Genomic DNA, 16,596 nt, shown 5'->3' with positions numbered 1-16,596 from the left:
GTGTTGAAATAAGAAGCACCTGAAGTCAATTGCATCCTCGAATGAGGCAAATCGCTTTCTGCAGGAAGCCAAGCAAGTCTGTTATTATGAATAATGAACATGAGGTATCTGTCCTTGGCTGAGCTACTTCTCAGCACGGGCAGGCGGCGGGGACTGGTGCTCACAATTATATAGACACACTGTCCCTGGCCCCTGCTGTTGGGAGATCATTCCCCTGCTCTTCTTAATGCCTGCAACTGCCCTGAGTAGCCTGCCACCTCAGAGATCTCATTACTGACTAAACTGTAATCACAGTCAGTATTTTCACAGGAAAAGCACAGCCACACCAGGGAAATGAGAAGGTGTGATACCTCACCCAGGGACCGGTGTTTCCTTGGGATACAGTGTTACTCAATACAGAGTCCCGAGCCTGGCACCTTTCTCGGGTGTTTAGGTAGTCTCAGCTATCAACAGTTTGGGAGGGGCAGTCAAAGACACCGAAAGCAGTTTATGCACATTTACCACTTGGCTTCCTGTGGTGGTGATTTTCCTTTATCCTGTTCCTCATCACCCTGGCTCACTTCTCTCAGATCTCTTCCTGCCACAGGCTGCTGATCCTTGTGCCAAAGCTCAAGGCTCATCTTCCATGACAGTGGACAGTGAGGACAGGACTAGAGAGGTGTCAGCATGGCTGGAGGCAGGATCCAGCCCACCATGACCTATGGCACAGTGCACTGCACGAGCAAGGTGACTACCTAGAGCTCAGGGACACATAGATGGCCAGTTGATACTTCCCACCAAAGTGCCCAGTCTGCAGTTGGCTCCTCAAACTCTAACCCATGGGTGCCAGGCCCTGTCCCTTCCTTCCTCAACACTCAAGAGGCAAAGCAGGCCTTGTGCCAGGAGACCTCAAGAAGAGGCAGCCAAGGGCAGTGTCTACAGCCTGAGAGAGAGCATCCGAGTCTAAAACAGCACATAGGAGGCAGGGCACCAGTGGTTCACACCCACAATCCTTAGCTACAGAGGAGGCTAAGATCTGAGGATTGTGGTTTGAGGCCATCCTGGGCAGGAAAGTCCAAGAGATCTTATCTCCAATTAATTGCAAAAAAAAAGCCAGTAGGACAGGGAGCCTGGCTCAAGGCAAAAACAAAAAACAAAAAAGCTCAGGGGAAATGTCCAGGCCCTGAGTTCAAGACCTAGGACTGGCAAACAAACAAACAAACAAAGCCACCACACATACTGGAAGATGCCAATCTTGAATATAAATTGTGTGTGTGTGTGTGTGTGTGTGTGTGTGTGTGTGTGTGTGTGTGTTGTGTGTGGCACATGTGGGTGTTAAGGAAGAGAGAGGATGAGGAGCCACAAGTCAGTGGACCAGTCATTGGGTGTGAGATGGACATGTGTGTGACCAGTTAGTGCCGGGGAAGGCAGAACACCATATGATCAGACAGAGGAATCTAGTGATGAAAATAAATCCAAGTCATCCAAGCATTGAAAAAGGCAAAGGAGCTGGTGAGGATCAGAGTGGGAGAGGCATGTGAGTACGGAAGCATGCGCCTGAGCCTGGGTTTGGGCACAGGTGAGCACAGGTGGGAATGAGTGTGCGACTGACCTGTGTGAGTGTGTCATGGTGATCACATGCAGGTGTGTCAGGGAAGCATACTGAGTGAGCATGCAAATGACATGCAAGGGAGTGTAGAAATGGGCAAGGGTCTGAGCACAAAGTACACCCCAAGTAACTTGTGTAAACGAGGAAGTATGATGATGAGCGTGTAGATGTACAGTGATACAAGGAGGTGTGAGCTGTGTGTGATCGTCTGAACACCTGTGTGTGGACGACAGTGGATGGGTGATCACAGATGGGAGCCTGAGTGTGGGACACACGTGTGGTGTGTGAGGCAGGGTTGAGCTATGGGTGTGAGGGAGACAGAGGGAGGTAGAGCAATTGCAGGGTGTGGGTGGCGGGTGAGGGGGTACATGAGGATTGTGGGGATACAAGAAGAAAACATCCGGAAATATCACTCAGCTCTGGCTGCCGAGAATACAGTAAAAATTTAATGTTCAATATTTTACTGAATTTCTATAATTAGCTACAATTAGGGGTATCACACTTCTCTGGTAAAACACGTAGATGCAGTAATGTTATGGCTTCGTTTTGGGGTCTCCACAGCTGCCTTCTCCCATAGCCTTCCCCCTGGAGGGGCCCACCTTCCTATCAGCCCTCTATCTGACCTCTGACCTCAAGGGCTGTGTCCTCTTTCCTAAACCTGGCTCTATAGAGCAACAAATACTAACTAGCCCAGGAGTCCGTACACAGGCTTCGGGAGTCATGCCCACAGCTTGGGGTCTCAGGTTGTTGGGGACCCACAAATACAAATGCTGTTACCAAATCCCACCCATGGGAGAATGGCATGCATTAAACCTCCACTGTGTGGCATGACCAATGTTCACAGTGAAGGGCTCATGGACCCTGAGAACCAGGCAGCCATACAGAAAGCAGCTGAAACAAGAGCTGGCAGAGAGGGTGAGGCCAATGAATCCAGTCAGGATGGAGGACACCAACGAGGATTTCAAATACAGAGCCTTCCAGAGACATGCCAAGGTCTGCCACTCCTCTCTCTGTCTAAACCCTGCATGGATCAAGTCCTTTGCAGGTCTGTATCTATTTTATGCCTACCTTCTACCTCTCTTTCATTCAGCTAGAACCACAAACAACCTCTCTGCTGGGCTCCAATATGCCAGGCATCAGCCTACCTCAGGGCCTGGTTACAAGCCATTGCCTCTGCTTAGAATGCTCACCTCTGAGATACTCCCACCACACACTTCTTCGCCTACTACAAATCCCTGCTCAAATATCACCTCCTCATGGTCCTTTTCTAACCACCACCTCCAAGCTTTCTATAACGATCTAATAATAGCCCCCTCCTAGCTATGAGGGAAACATTCCCAAACCCCTACTAGGTGCCTAGAACCACAGATAGTAGCAAACCTTATACATAACTTTTTCCCCTTATGCGTACATATCTAGGATAAAGTTTACTTTATAAATTAGGTACAAGAGGACAACAACAATAATAAAATAGAACAATTATAATATTGTATAATAAAACTTATGCCAGTATGATCCCTCTCTCTAATTCTTGTCACTGTAGTTTTATTGTTGGAGTATGTTGACTTCGGAGAGGACAACCATAGATTTCCCTCCTTATTGTTTACTGTGCCTCTCAGCTACAGGTAAGTTTCACAGAGGCAGTGATCTTATCTGCATTGTTGAATTGCCTGTATGTAAGCATATTCTTCTAAGAATTCTGGCCTTTAGTAGGTACTAAGAAAATATGGCAACAGTTGAATGAAAACAAACTGAAGTGCAGAGTCTATAGAACTTCAGGCAATGATTTGCAACTAGGCTCAATTCTTACTTAGGGTCTCTAGGACACCATCACTAAGGACTGATGATTGACTGATTCTGTCAGGAGTAATTCTAGAAATCCTATTCTGCATAGGATATTTTCTATCTAAAATGGTACCTAAGAAAGGTACATAGGCCAGGTGCTGGTAGCTCATGCCTGTAATCCTAGCTATTCAGGAGGCTGAGATCTGAGGATCATGGTTCAAAGCCAGCCTGGGCATAAAAGTCCATGAGGCTCTTATCTCCAATAAAACACTCAGAAAACCAGAAGTGGCACTGTGGCCCAAGAGGTAGAGTGCTAGCCTTAAGCTGAAGAGCTGAGGGACAGAGCCCAGGCCCAGAGTTCAGGCCCCATGACCAGCCAAAAAAAAAAGGTACCCAGGAAGCTGGGCAAGGTGTTTCAGGCCTGTCATCTCAGCCACGCAGGAGGTAGCGGTAGATAGATGGGCAGTTAGCTGGAGACCCTATCTCAAAAAAGTGATAGAGCACCTGTCTAGCAAGCACAAGGCCAGGAGACGGAACATACTGATAACATGTGTAGAATAAACACTTCAACAGATGAAATGAGTTGGAAAAATGTCTCGACTCACCACTGTCTCCTCCAGCCCCTTAAGATCCTCTCTTGCTTGTTCCCTTTTATCATTGAGCAATCTGAGAAAAAAATAAATGGAATCGTAAGCCACCATCAGGGAATTAGAACTAGGCAGACACTATTTGCGCTTATGGATAAATCAACAAAGCAAACTCACAAGCACACAAATAGCCATGGTCTGCTTTGAAATAAACCTAATCTAACCAGAATATCTAGGAATGAACAAAAGCAGGGTTTTCAAAGACTTCCCAGTGGTGAGAGGAATCAGGAAATATTTCAAGTGCACTCACAAGAGCTTTTCCAGCTTCATTTCTCTCTCTTGGTCCTCTATTTTCAGCTTGTTATAATCAGAACTCAGCTTCTCCTGTTCCAGTTGCAGCTTCTGATTCAAACTGAAATTGAGAGGAAAAAGCAATATATTCCAAATCAGCCTGAAATTCTGAGTCATCCACCTAAAACCATGGTTCTCTTCCAGCCCCATTAGTTCTGTGCAATAAAAGCAGCAATTCTGGAGGATTCTGAAGGATCAGAGAACAACCTCACAGCTTCTTCCCTGCCCAGGAGAAAACTAATTTCTGGGAAGCATCTAAGATGCATGAAGCAAAGGCTTTGAGGATGTATTTATAGGTTGCTTTTGTGCAAGAGCTTCAGGGGAAAATAATGACCTTAGAAAAGGGCTGATGTTTTAAAACAGTCAGCCCCCTTTGAGAAATTCTGCCTCCTCAGCAGAGTGGGGCAGGCTCTTACTCAGGTAACCTTATTTGGCCATCCCTTCCTCTGTAGTTAAGATGTTGAGAAGCTATCTCCCAGGTCCAAAGGCCTAGCTCACACAGGGACAGTTCCCACTTCCTGGAGGCATTCAGAGAAAGGAATTAGGAAGAGTAGAGAGTCCTGGCTTCGTTACAAACAGAAACTCATCATCTGGGGCATTTGGTCAACATTTATATCAGTATTTATAAAGTCTTTTGCATACCCATGCCTAAATGACTATAAGGACCAATGTGTATGTTACATGAATGAAAGCCGGGAATCTACTGGAAAGGCCCAAGCTCCGAAGATGCGACTCCACCACCAACTGTCTCACAAACCCTCCCTTTCTCTCCTTCCTTCCATCCTTCTTCCTGGCTCCGACATCTGAATCTTCTGAGTGTGGCTGAGTAGAATAGTGACCAGGAGAGAAGCACAAAGCCAGTGATAGCACGGGGGAGGGTCCAGAAGAAGGGTCCAGAAGATGGTAAATGCTTTTCTTAGGTGCAAGGAGCCCATCCTGCCACATGGCTCTCCTCTTAAAATGCAAATGCACCGTGGGAGCAGCTCACTTACTTTGAGAAGAGATTCGGATCAGTAGTCCAGAGAATTAAGCTCTTAACTCTAGTCTAATTCCTCTTTAGCAATGTGACCCTAAGTAAATAACTTTACTTCCCATATAGAAATCTGCTTCTTCATCTTCGATAGAAATGAAAGGGGTAGGAACTCTGGTTTAGTGGGGGAGCGGGGGGGGGGGGGTACTCAATTTGAGCATAATGGATAGAAACTACATTGCAATTGAATGGGCTTCTCTGTAACAAACTCTGTTGTTTTCTCCTATGCCACCCCCCCACCTCACGCCAGAGCACTTAAAAATATTTTTCTGTTCAGAGTGTCAAGGGATCCATTATGCAAAAACATGAAGCACCCACAGGAGAAGACCAGAAAGGAAGCTTTTGTGTTGTCAATGAGGGGGCCGTGAGGAAGAAGCAGGGGCTCCCCAACAGCTCTGAGTTAAACTGCAACAGCAGCAGCCCTGGCAGCAGTGCCACAGGCTGCCAACATCTTCACAAACAGAGAACTATGACAGCATGGGTCCCTGAGGACACTTGTGTAGTTGTACAGGGAGCAACTGGGCTGGGGAGACAATGCCAGGTGGCAACTACCTTCTCCAGAGCGCTTATTAACCTATTAGAACTCCTGATAGGGTCAGATCTGATAGCCCAACGTAGGAATTTTTTTTTTCTCTTATACTTGCATACAGACCATCTCCCCACTCCTGGGGCACCTGTCTGCCCAGCTGAGTCACCCGTGGAGTGAGCTTGCCCCAGGATGAGGAGGGAGGGGTGTTGAGGAAGGGCAGCTGGGCTTGGCTGCCACCTGCAGCATTAGAGCTCCAGGAGGCCAGGCTCCAGATGGGAGAACAGAACTCAGAAGCAGCATGCCCAGCCCTCAGCTCACCAGGGTGGAGAGCGCTCTAGAGCCTATGGGACGAGGAGACAAGGGCCCTTGGCTAAAAGCCACATCCTTCCAGACTGGCCCAAGAAGACTGAGCCATGTCCACCCCCATTTCCCACAAGCCCCCAGCCAACTTACTCCCGAATCTCATCAATGATTTTCTGCTTCTCTTCAATTTCGTCTCGAAGTCTGGACAGCTGCTTCTGGTGAGCTTCCCGGTGACTCTCCATCTGTTGCTCTAGTGCCTTCTGTGAGCCAGGCCAGGAGAAATGTGTCATCCACTCGTTGGCACCCAGCCCACTCAGTGACAAGCCCTGGATCCAGGCCTACCTCCCTCAGATGTCAGATCCCCAAATTAAGGGTGTTTCTGGCTCTCATGCCCCAGCACCCAGGCCTGCCTTACTGGCACAATGAAACCTGAGAATCTGTTCTAAAATCAACTTGGTCCCTAGGAACAAATCAGTTTACCGATTAAATAGAAAGTTAGTCTGTGACTGGTCACCTCGCAGAGATGCGCCTCTTACTATCCGAGTGACCTCACACAGATGCATAATCTATGTGACCTCACTTTCTCATCTTTTCAATTGACATACGCTCCTACCCTGCCCACTGCAGATGCGAGATGACTTTCTAAGTACTCTGAAATGAGAGGACCTGTGCGTTCTGTTGGCTAGAACAAAGGCACATGTGGGTCAAGCTTTAACTGTGCGGATTTTGCCAAATGAGGGTCACAATCTAACAAAAGTGAATACAAATCCCTTGTCTCTTTTTCTGTCAATCATAGGGCTTGAACTCAGGGTCTAGACGCTGTCTCTAAGCTCTATCACTTTGAGCCACAGTCCACTTCCAGTCTTTCTGGTGGCTAACTGGAGGTAAGAGTTCATGGACTTTCTTGCCCAGGCTGTTTTTTCATGTAATCCTTAGATCTCAGCCTCCTGAGCAGCTAGGATTGCAGGCATGAGCCACCAGCTTCCAGCCCCTAGTCTTTGCATACAGCTCATGCTATTCCCCTACACATTTTATTTCCAAGTCACTTTTCCTGCACTGTCTATTTGTAAGCAACAAATATCTGTGCGTTTAAAGTAGAAACTCAAATATGAACTGTTCCTTGTTCACAGAGTGAAGGAAAAAGGTTTCTTCCAATTCCAGGAAGAGAAAACATTTCCACCAAAGTTAAACCTCTCCTGAGAATGCAGCTATGTGTAATCACTGGCTTGGGCGGTGATTAGAGGTGTTACTCTTCCTCTTCATCAAGACTGGGAAAGGTGCCATTAGCTGTGACATCCTGTACAGTCCTCTCTTCATTTTATGTCTATGCCCAGCCACACTTTGAGATCTGCTCTGAAGCCTAGCAGTGGTCTCTCCTATCTTCCTCTCCCTACACTGCCATACACAAATCTTGTAGAAGGCAGATTGTTTTAAAGGCGGATTTCAATGCATTGAACACGTGCTGGACTTGGAGGAAGGAGTGATTAAATACACACCTTCATTTCCTCGGCATCCTGCAGCCGCGTGAGATGTTCCTTTTCCTTATCCTGGAAACTGACTTCGTGCATTTTTTCTGTTTTGAATTATAAATGATGATTTATGATTTAGCTGGTAGGACTCACCCCTTTTCCCCCTCCTCCCAAAAAAACTGAAAGAAAAAAAACAGGCAAGAAAAAAAACGATAATAGGGAGAGACATCAGCTGATAACACCAATGACAACCACAACATGAAGAAAAGGGCCTCCAAGGGTCATCTGGACCACAGCCCTGAGACCGTGCTAGCAGGGAGACCGTGCTAGGTGGAGACAGCCCACCCACTCCAAGTCCTCGTCCAGGCGCTAATCACCTGACACCTTAGGAACTTATTTCCCACCTGTCCTTTGTGAGGACATGACGTAAGCAATGCCTTGCAGATCAAAAGGCACCCTGTGAATGCAAGGTAGTGTTTGGGCTCATGCACCTGGGAGAGTTCTAGAAAGTGCTCATTTATCTCCTATGGGTATGGGTAAGGGGTAAGCTGTTTATTTTCTAAGAATCTGGAGCAGGACCACAATCTAAGGATGAGAACAAGGGAAATACCAGGTCCACCAGGGGGCCCGTGTGGAGCAGGGCTGGCAGGTGCCCGCAGTCCTGTCTCAGGAATGGTCATGAGTGTGTGGTATAGGCAGCCTGAGTTGAGGAGGGGGGGGGGGGGGGGAGTAAGCAGGTTCAAATCAGTGACATTTAATTGATGATTCCTCTCTGGCCAGTTCCACTTCCTTTCAAGTCTGTTTTATTTCTATTCAGTGGCCTCACTGCAGGTGGCGGTGCCATTACTGCAGGAACCATGTACAAGAGGGAAAAAAACGATTTCCTAAAAAACAAAATGTTTAAATAGGGATACAGGTGGACCCATTGCAACAGTGAGATGTTCAAGATGCTATGTTGAAAAACAAACTTTACAATTTAGGTGTGTGGGGGGGGGATGTAGTTGAGGAGGTGGGAGGGAAGGGATGGTAGGGAGAAAACAAAAGAGGAGGCAACAATGCTGGATAAGAAATATACTTATTACCTTGCTCATGTAACTGTAACCCCTCTGTACAATATTTTCACAATAAAAACATTTTTAAAAAAGCTATTTCCCAGGGCCAGATTTTGGTGGTACACTCTATTCTTTCCCACATAATGAAAATGGTACCAAGTTACTATAAAGGGAGTATGCTCTCTTTTAGTTTGTCTTTGCTTTTGAAACAACATATATTTACTGCACAAATAATGGTAAAATCACAAAGGGAATGAAAAAAGATAACCTCGTTGACTGTCCTAACACACTATCAAAATCATTTTTGATTTTAAATAGTAATTTTTAAGGATGGAATAATCTACTTATTATAATAGTTATAACCACAATAAATATACAATTCTTCGTTGCAATCATCACCAACATTGTATCATGAGTCTTTCTCCACACTTTCATTACTTTCATCTCCTCTGTGGAAAAAAAAGTTCTTTTGCAGGGGTTATTTAACTATTAAAATGGTTTGCTTTTCTATTCTTTGTGGTTGTGTGTGTGTGTGTGTGCACATGCACTGGCACACACACACTTGGCTTTTTCTACTCAAGGCTGGCACTCTACCTCTTGAGCTTCTCACTCATACTTCCTGTTCTGGCATTTTGCTGGTTAATTAGAGTCCAAAAACTTTTCTGCCCAGACAGAGTTCAAACCAGGATCCTCAGATCTCAGACTCATGGATAGCTATTATTACAGGTGTGAGTCACCAGCACCAGGCCATGTGGTTTATCTTTTATCTAAAATGAGTATTTGAGGGTAAGATGGTATAAAAGTGGTATAGTTATTCAGATTTCTTTCCAAAAAGGGTAATAATTGTCAGTGTGTGTGTGTGTGTGTGTGTGTGTGTGTACCAGTATTGGGGCTTGAACTTAGGATCTAGACCACTTTAGTTACAGCTCCACTTTCAGCTTTTTGCTTTTTTTTGGTGGGGGGGAGGGGTGGCGGGCTAATTGTTGATGAGAATCTCACAAACTTCCTTCCTAGGTTGGCTTCAGATCTCAGATCTCAGCCTCCTTAGTACCTAGAATTACAGGTCTGAGCAACCAACCCTTAGTGGCAAATAATTTTTCATTGCAACCTGCAAAGTGTGTTTAGTCTCACATTGCACAATTCACTTTCTTTTTTGTTGATGTTGCTTTTGTTGGTTGAACTCAGGGCCTCAGCACTCTATCACTCTACTACTAAAACTCTACCAGTTTGAGCCATAGCACCACTTCCATTTTTTTTTTATGGTTACTTGGAGATAGAGTCTCATGACAGCGATCTTCAAATCTCAGCCTCCTGAGTAGCTAGGATTACAGAGGTACCTGACTATGATGCACTTTCTTAATTCTGTTCTAGTTTATGGATTTCTATTCTAGTTTATGAGTTTCCACTTGTATTTATTTATAAAGTTTTCCCTACATTTCTGGTACTACTTGTCAAAGGGAAAAGTTTGTTTCAAGCAGGTAGACTAGGATGGGAAATCAAACATTCTTTTAAAAGCAGCAGAACTGCAAGGTAAGGAGAGATACATGAGTTCTAGCACAAGATCGATTTCAATTTTAAAGTCATCCCTCAGGATGCAGCACAGTAGCTGAGAGTGAAGCCCTTTGCAGATGGACATAGCTACAATCTTTATTTCCCTGTATAGAGACCAGAGAGCACTGGGCAGTTGGTTGGCTGGAGGGGAGGATTCTGGCCTGGGCAGCAAGGTAGACCAAGAGAAAATGGAAATATAGGTAGACTCACTGTGGAGAGGAGAACTACCTAAGTTTTCTCCATTTTTTTCTCTTATCTGTTTCGGTTATGCTATTGTTCTCTTAAAAGTGCTTTAATTGAACAAAAACTAAACATTAGGACTCCAGCCAACTTGAGACTGCCTGACTTAGACAAAGCACTTGACACCTGCAAAGTAGTCAATATTTACCCTGGGCTCGGAGCTTGGCCAGCTCTTCACTGAGTGAGTCCTGGGACTCTTCCAGCTGCCTCCTCTTCTGCTCCATGTTCTGCATGTAGTCTGTCAGAGATTTAATCTTGGCCTCATGCTTTGAACAAGAAAACAGATCAGAAGGAAGAGTGAATGCCTGGCAAGTGGTCACCTAGGCTTGCCTTGGACAGTCCAATAGGAAAACCCAACAGATCACACCTTTTCCTCAGGACTAATACCAAATGGTGCATATTCTGCCCTTTGCCTGGGATTTAGAATTGAGAGGTAAGACAGTCCTGTCTTTCTTCCACATGCTTCTCTGATTCATTCTCCACAGCTTCTGCTAATGGCCATGTCCCTCCTTTATCATTCAGAGTGTGGAGATCAATACCCATGCTGGTTGCCTTCCTCACAGTGTGCCAGAGGGCTGGGGTGAGAGCCCAGTGGTAGATCACCTGCCTAATACATGCAAAGCCTCGAGTTCAATCCCCAACATCAAAGCCCAAAGTTCCCTTGCAATGATCACACACCAGTTCACAGAGCTGCAGAAGGGACTTAGTCGAGGAGCTGGTGCATCCTGTTAGAGAGAGAGGATGCCGGGCTGAAGGCCACAGGGCTTCCACTCATATCCTGACCTTGGCCCCCAATGGTTAGGGGTGGGACTGCTCAAGACTCACACTATTGTGTCAGAGGTCATCTAAAAATCGGATTTGAGGTACATTGTTTCCTAATGATTATCATTTCCCTTTTAGACTTTTATAAATTATAAAAATGCCTTCTTATAAATGATAATATATAATGATCAGATAGTAAGTTATAAAAATTCAGAAAAGGTGGTATAAATGTCATCCACAAGGCCCTCTAACTTACTAACCCTTGCCCCTATATTCCCTATATAGCTATAGGACATTTTACAAGGCATACAGCACGGCACAGACATAACTCAGTGTTTTCATTTTCCCTTAACTCAATATAACTATACTTTCCAAGTGGCTAGCATGGATTTTTAAAGACGTGCATAATATTCTTCCACAAAACTTTTTCATTAGTCTAGCAATAGATATTTGGGTAATTTATTTGATTTTAATGTAAAGTAATACTAGTCAACATATTATGCCAAAGCTTTTAACATTTTTTTCTTTTTTTGTTGTTAGCCATGGGATTTGAACTCAGCTTTTAACATTTTTAACTGACATATAAAAATTTCCATCTCATTACCAATAAAAGGACAGTATGAAGAGAATAGAATGAGAGAAATAATTGGACCACAACATGCTTATATGTCTATGGTTTTGTATTTGCAATTTTTCCAAAAGGGTTGAGCCAACTATGTTTTTAGCAACCATACAGGTTTATCAACTTCACTGTCACAACCCAGTAGTGAACAGTCCCTTCGATACATTCTTGTTTATTATGTTAAATATAAAATGGAACCTGCTGGATCCATGTTAGACAATCAGATTGGAGATGTTTCCATGATTACTTATTACTGTGCTTAAAGGCATGATTGAAGGAAATACGTTTTTGTCTGTCTCTTGTATTGTTTGACACCCCAATCCATGCTGGTATCTGTTTTCTCCAAGCAACTTAAGCTGCTTTTCATGTCTGGCATAAGGCAGTGAACAGCACTCAATTAGAACACTCACAAAAAAACCTCAAACTTATGCAGCAAGCTCAGGTATCAATAACCACCCAAGAAATGGGGTGCCTGTCTACTGAAACTATCTTAGTGAAATAAAACTGCCATTCCCTTGGGAAGAAGAGTGAGTAGCTTTGCTGACATGAAACCTTCTCTTGGGCTTGAAAGTCCCATGGAGACATGGGCTTTGGGCTCATCCTGACTTTGGTCTATGTCTCAGCTCTATCACCACTCATTGACTGTATGTATCTGAACAAATATTTAACCTCAGTTTCAGTTTCCTAATCTGGCAAAGAGAAACAAAAATAAAACATGCTTGCCAGGGTCTATTTAGGACCAAGTGAGAAAATGCATATAAAGTGTTTAACACAGTGTATGGTACATGGCAAGCACTCAATAAAGTATTACCTGCTGCTACTATTAGTAATGGTAGCAGCAGCAGCAGCAATGGTTTCTATTTTCCCATCTTAAATTGTACTTGTGGTAGAGATTAAATATGAAGGTACGTTAGCATAGATGATAAAGTATTTTGGAGATTCTACCCAATGTAAATAGAGATATATAGCCACATCCTATTTTTAAAAAAAGAAGACAAAGAAGGGACCTAGAAAAATTTCTAGCATTCACCTAGCATAATATTGCCTTAAGAATAAATCTGGGCAACTCAGGCACGGTAGCACAACTCTATAATGCCAGAGGGCCGAGGCAGGAAGGTGATAAGTTCTAGGCTAGTGTGGGCTACACAGTAACACCTTGTCTCAAAATAAAAACAGCAAAGGAACAATCCTAGTCTATGCTTCAGGAGGCAATAAAAATGCATAAACTACTCCTGCAGTACCAGTAAGGGCTCACAGAGGAAGCAGAACTCAAGAGAACACAGTGTGAGTGAGGAGGGAAAGGTGACCCACCTGGGAGATGAGCAGCTGGCATGCTGCCAGCTCCCGCTCACTGGCGTTCATCTTCCTGTTGGAATCCATCTGGGCACTCTCGAGCTGCTTGCTGCGGTTCACCAAGGACTTGACCTCTGACTTCATCTTGCTGATGTACAGACGGGCCATGGTGAACTCCTCCTCAATGACTCCATTCACATCTGCCAACTGAGCACAAGAGGGAACACACATCTGTCACCTACAATTTCCAGAGCTTCACAGAGCCTCTGAAGCCTGACTGCAGAGCCTCCAGATATCCAAGATTTCAAGTTAAGAATCTCATCATTGGACCTATGAAAAGTATGATGGACTTGACCCCAAGTTCTCTGAAAACACAGGTGAAGGCGAAACTTCCAATTATAAAACTTTACCCAATTTAATCATCAATTAAACTAGGCTTCTCATTGCAATTGTTTTTTTTTGGGGTGGGGGAGGGAACAGGACATGGGGGGAAAATATAGTGAAGAATTTTTTAAAGGAAACAACTTCAGAAACAATCATTATCTTAAACCCTTTGCCTCTATAATAACAAGGCCAAATAATACTATGGGTGACTCTTAATCTCTATAAAAACAAATCAAAACTTCAATTACATTCTCTAGTATGCTAACTCAGATAGAAAAGCAATCTTATGCCTTGAATGTTTCTATATGCAGTAAGTGAAAGAAGAAATACTAATCTAATGCATATGAATGTATCCTTCCTTTCAAATCCATTGTTTCCTTGCCTTTGCATTTCTTTCCAAGCATGATTTAAGACCTGAAATCAACAATCCAAACTGACCTTTAGAAGAGGAAGATCCTGACAGTCAGAATTCCTGCATAATATATATTTGGTTTTACAATTTATAGTTCCAGTGGTCACAAAAACCGATGCCAAATATTTGGGAAGGAAACTCATTATGCTAAGATGCAAATATGGTCCAGACAAGCAATGGACCAAATAAGAAGCCATGTATGTATACTACATTTAGCCAGCAGAGGGCAGCCTAACACCGCATAAGAAAACAAGAAGCCTGTTTAGAATGTAGCCATAAACACCTGTTTTCCGTAGATTCAAGACAATGACTCTATGGCTTTCAACAGTCCACAGTATAGTTGCACTGCCCACCTGTCTCATTACTGCTGTCATTAACTCACGTAGCCATTTTTGTTCAATAGACTTTTGAGAGCTGAGAAAAATGAAATCAAGTATCATTCCTGAAAACCGGTAGCAAGTTTGAAGTATACTTGACAGTGCCAAGTACTTTAACATAATAAATGTAGCGTTGATCCTCTTACAATAATTCAGCAGTATTTATTAATAATGACTCCAACAGCAATCAGAACAAAGCAAAGCCTAAGTTAACAACTAGAAAATCTACAAGTGTCACATAACTCTATCCTTAGGGATGCCTGCTAAGGTAGTTGTATTTCTGAGTGCTAAAGCTTTACCTACCAACATGGACTATCATTACATTCTTTTTATAAATTCAGTGGCACGGAGACACTGGTTGAGAGAAGTCTGCAAGCATTTACATTCACTTTTGTTCTGCCAACAGGCCCAGAATGAAATAGAGTAAGAAAGTATCTTCCTAAGTCTGACGAAGTCTGTCCCATATATCTAAAGAAAGATAAAGAACATCATCTGACCAGGGTAGTGAAGTCTGTAGTCCCAGCGCTTGGAAAGCTGAGACAGAGGATCTCAAGTTCAAGGTCAGAATAGAAAAAAAAGGGGGGAAGGGAGGACGAAAAGAGAAGAGAGGAAAAAGGAAAGGAGAAAAGAAGAAAGAAAATAAGTAAAGAATATCCATGTCTTTCATGTGGAACTCACAGCTCCGAGTGGGAAAACACTACAGGGCCAATAGCTCAGGAACATGGCAGAACTGTTTTCTCCATCATCTTCTGTGCCCAGACCCAAGCAAGTTGTGAAAGAGTAATTGTGTATGTTTGTGTCTGGTCTGTCTGGGCTCCCTACAAAGTGAGAGCTAAGCAGTTCTTCCTCCAAACTCTAAGCCAACTTTTGCCCTGAGAGATGTAAAAGATTTTAAGCCTGTGCTTGATGGGAAAAAAATAATCAACACCCCAAACAAATGTTTCCTTAACTGTGACAATTCTTGCCCCTGCAACTCATATATTTTGACATTTTATGTTCAACAGTTTCCAGGACAGTTATTCCAAAAAGAATGGCTATTGTAAAAGTCTTAAAAGTCAGAGTAGGATGAAAGGAAGTCCCGAGGGGCAAAATAAAAGTAGATAGCCAAGTCAATACATTTCATATACTCTGCCTCAACTGTATTTTTTAATTTATTATTCTTTTGAATTGAAACATAATAATTGCAGATATTATCTCAACCCTGTTGGGTTTGTGTTCAGACTCTTGAACATCTTTGTTCTAAAGCATGCCTAGGGATCCTGATAAATGAAATGAAAAGGGATGGCACCTTAATAAAGTTAACACTGGACTCATCTATCTTGTGTCTGCTGAGTTATCTTGTTCTGATTATTAGACAAAACACTGTCTGGACTCTGGAAAGGTTCCAAGACAAGACTGAGCTCAGGAAGTATGTATTTTTTGGTTTCCTGGCTGTGCAAGTATGCTATATTCTGGAACTGTGGACCAGGAGAGACATGTGAGAACTGAATAGAATTTTAGAAACGAAACTTCAAGATCACTAAACAGACCTTATTCATCTGTTCATTTTCTTATATCAAAATAACTACCATATCAATGGATAGTCATAGCCATTAAGAAAAGTAGCTGTAGCTATCATGATGAACCTAATAGGTACAGAAGTCACATTATTTCCAACCTAACAAGTGAGATTATCTGGATTCATTCTTTTCATTTTACAAATTAGGAACATACAGTCCAAAGATACATAGATTTTCATTAAGCTCCCACTGCTCTGAGGATTAAATCCTAAGTGGGGGTGGGGAGGGGGAGGGAGAAGAGAATGATTATGAACAGGGTTATCAATGAAATTAAGTAGAACAGCCAATGTCTGGAATCCAAAAATAATCTCAGAGGCATCCAATTGCGTACTTAAAAATAATCTCAATCATACTCCAGATTCCCAAAGGTAGGGATGCCTTTTGAGGCAAAGGCACTAAGACACTCTGATTTCATTAGCATTTTCATCAGCTCTATTTTAGAACTTAGCATAAAAATACCTTCCCTCACCATTATCAGGAGCAGGCGCCAACTTCCATAAATCAACTCCACCTTCACATTGTGAGGGCCATTTAATCAACCCGATGTTGGGATTTTATTGCTCAACACCAGCATATGGCTCGAAAAATTAAATCCTCAAATATAAAATCACCAAACTGGAACTTAACAGGCTTAACCCTATAATACCAGAGAAATCTGTGCTAAAAATGATTTCATTCACAAAGATTCATGAAATATTCAGT

At 43.3% G+C, this 16,596-nt stretch overlaps 1 protein-coding gene across 1 annotated transcript in view; it reads right to left on the bottom strand.

The window, feature by feature from the left end:
* Positions 1-16,596, bottom strand: part of Kif5c (kinesin family member 5C) — a 156,368-nt gene that overhangs the window by 20,639 nt on the left and 119,133 nt on the right. The window contains exons 16-21 of the mRNA XM_042683474.1: positions 13,181-13,369; positions 10,634-10,751; positions 7,670-7,746; positions 6,324-6,433; positions 4,271-4,372; positions 3,979-4,039 (exon numbers count right to left, since the gene is read on the bottom strand). Coding sequence (XP_042539408.1) covers positions 3,979-4,039; positions 4,271-4,372; positions 6,324-6,433; positions 7,670-7,746; positions 10,634-10,751; positions 13,181-13,369 — 657 coding nt within the window. The remainder of the gene's footprint in view (positions 1-3,978; positions 4,040-4,270; positions 4,373-6,323; positions 6,434-7,669; positions 7,747-10,633; positions 10,752-13,180; positions 13,370-16,596) is intronic.

Source organism: Dipodomys spectabilis, unplaced genomic scaffold, assembly GCF_019054845.1.
Source record: "Dipodomys spectabilis isolate Male_0828 unplaced genomic scaffold, ASM1905484v1 ptg000081l, whole genome shotgun sequence".
NCBI classification, from domain to species: Eukaryota; Metazoa; Chordata; class Mammalia; order Rodentia; family Heteromyidae; genus Dipodomys; species Dipodomys spectabilis.
The sequence above is the reverse complement of the archived record's forward strand: the minus strand, read 5'-3'. Positions and strand labels throughout refer to the sequence as shown.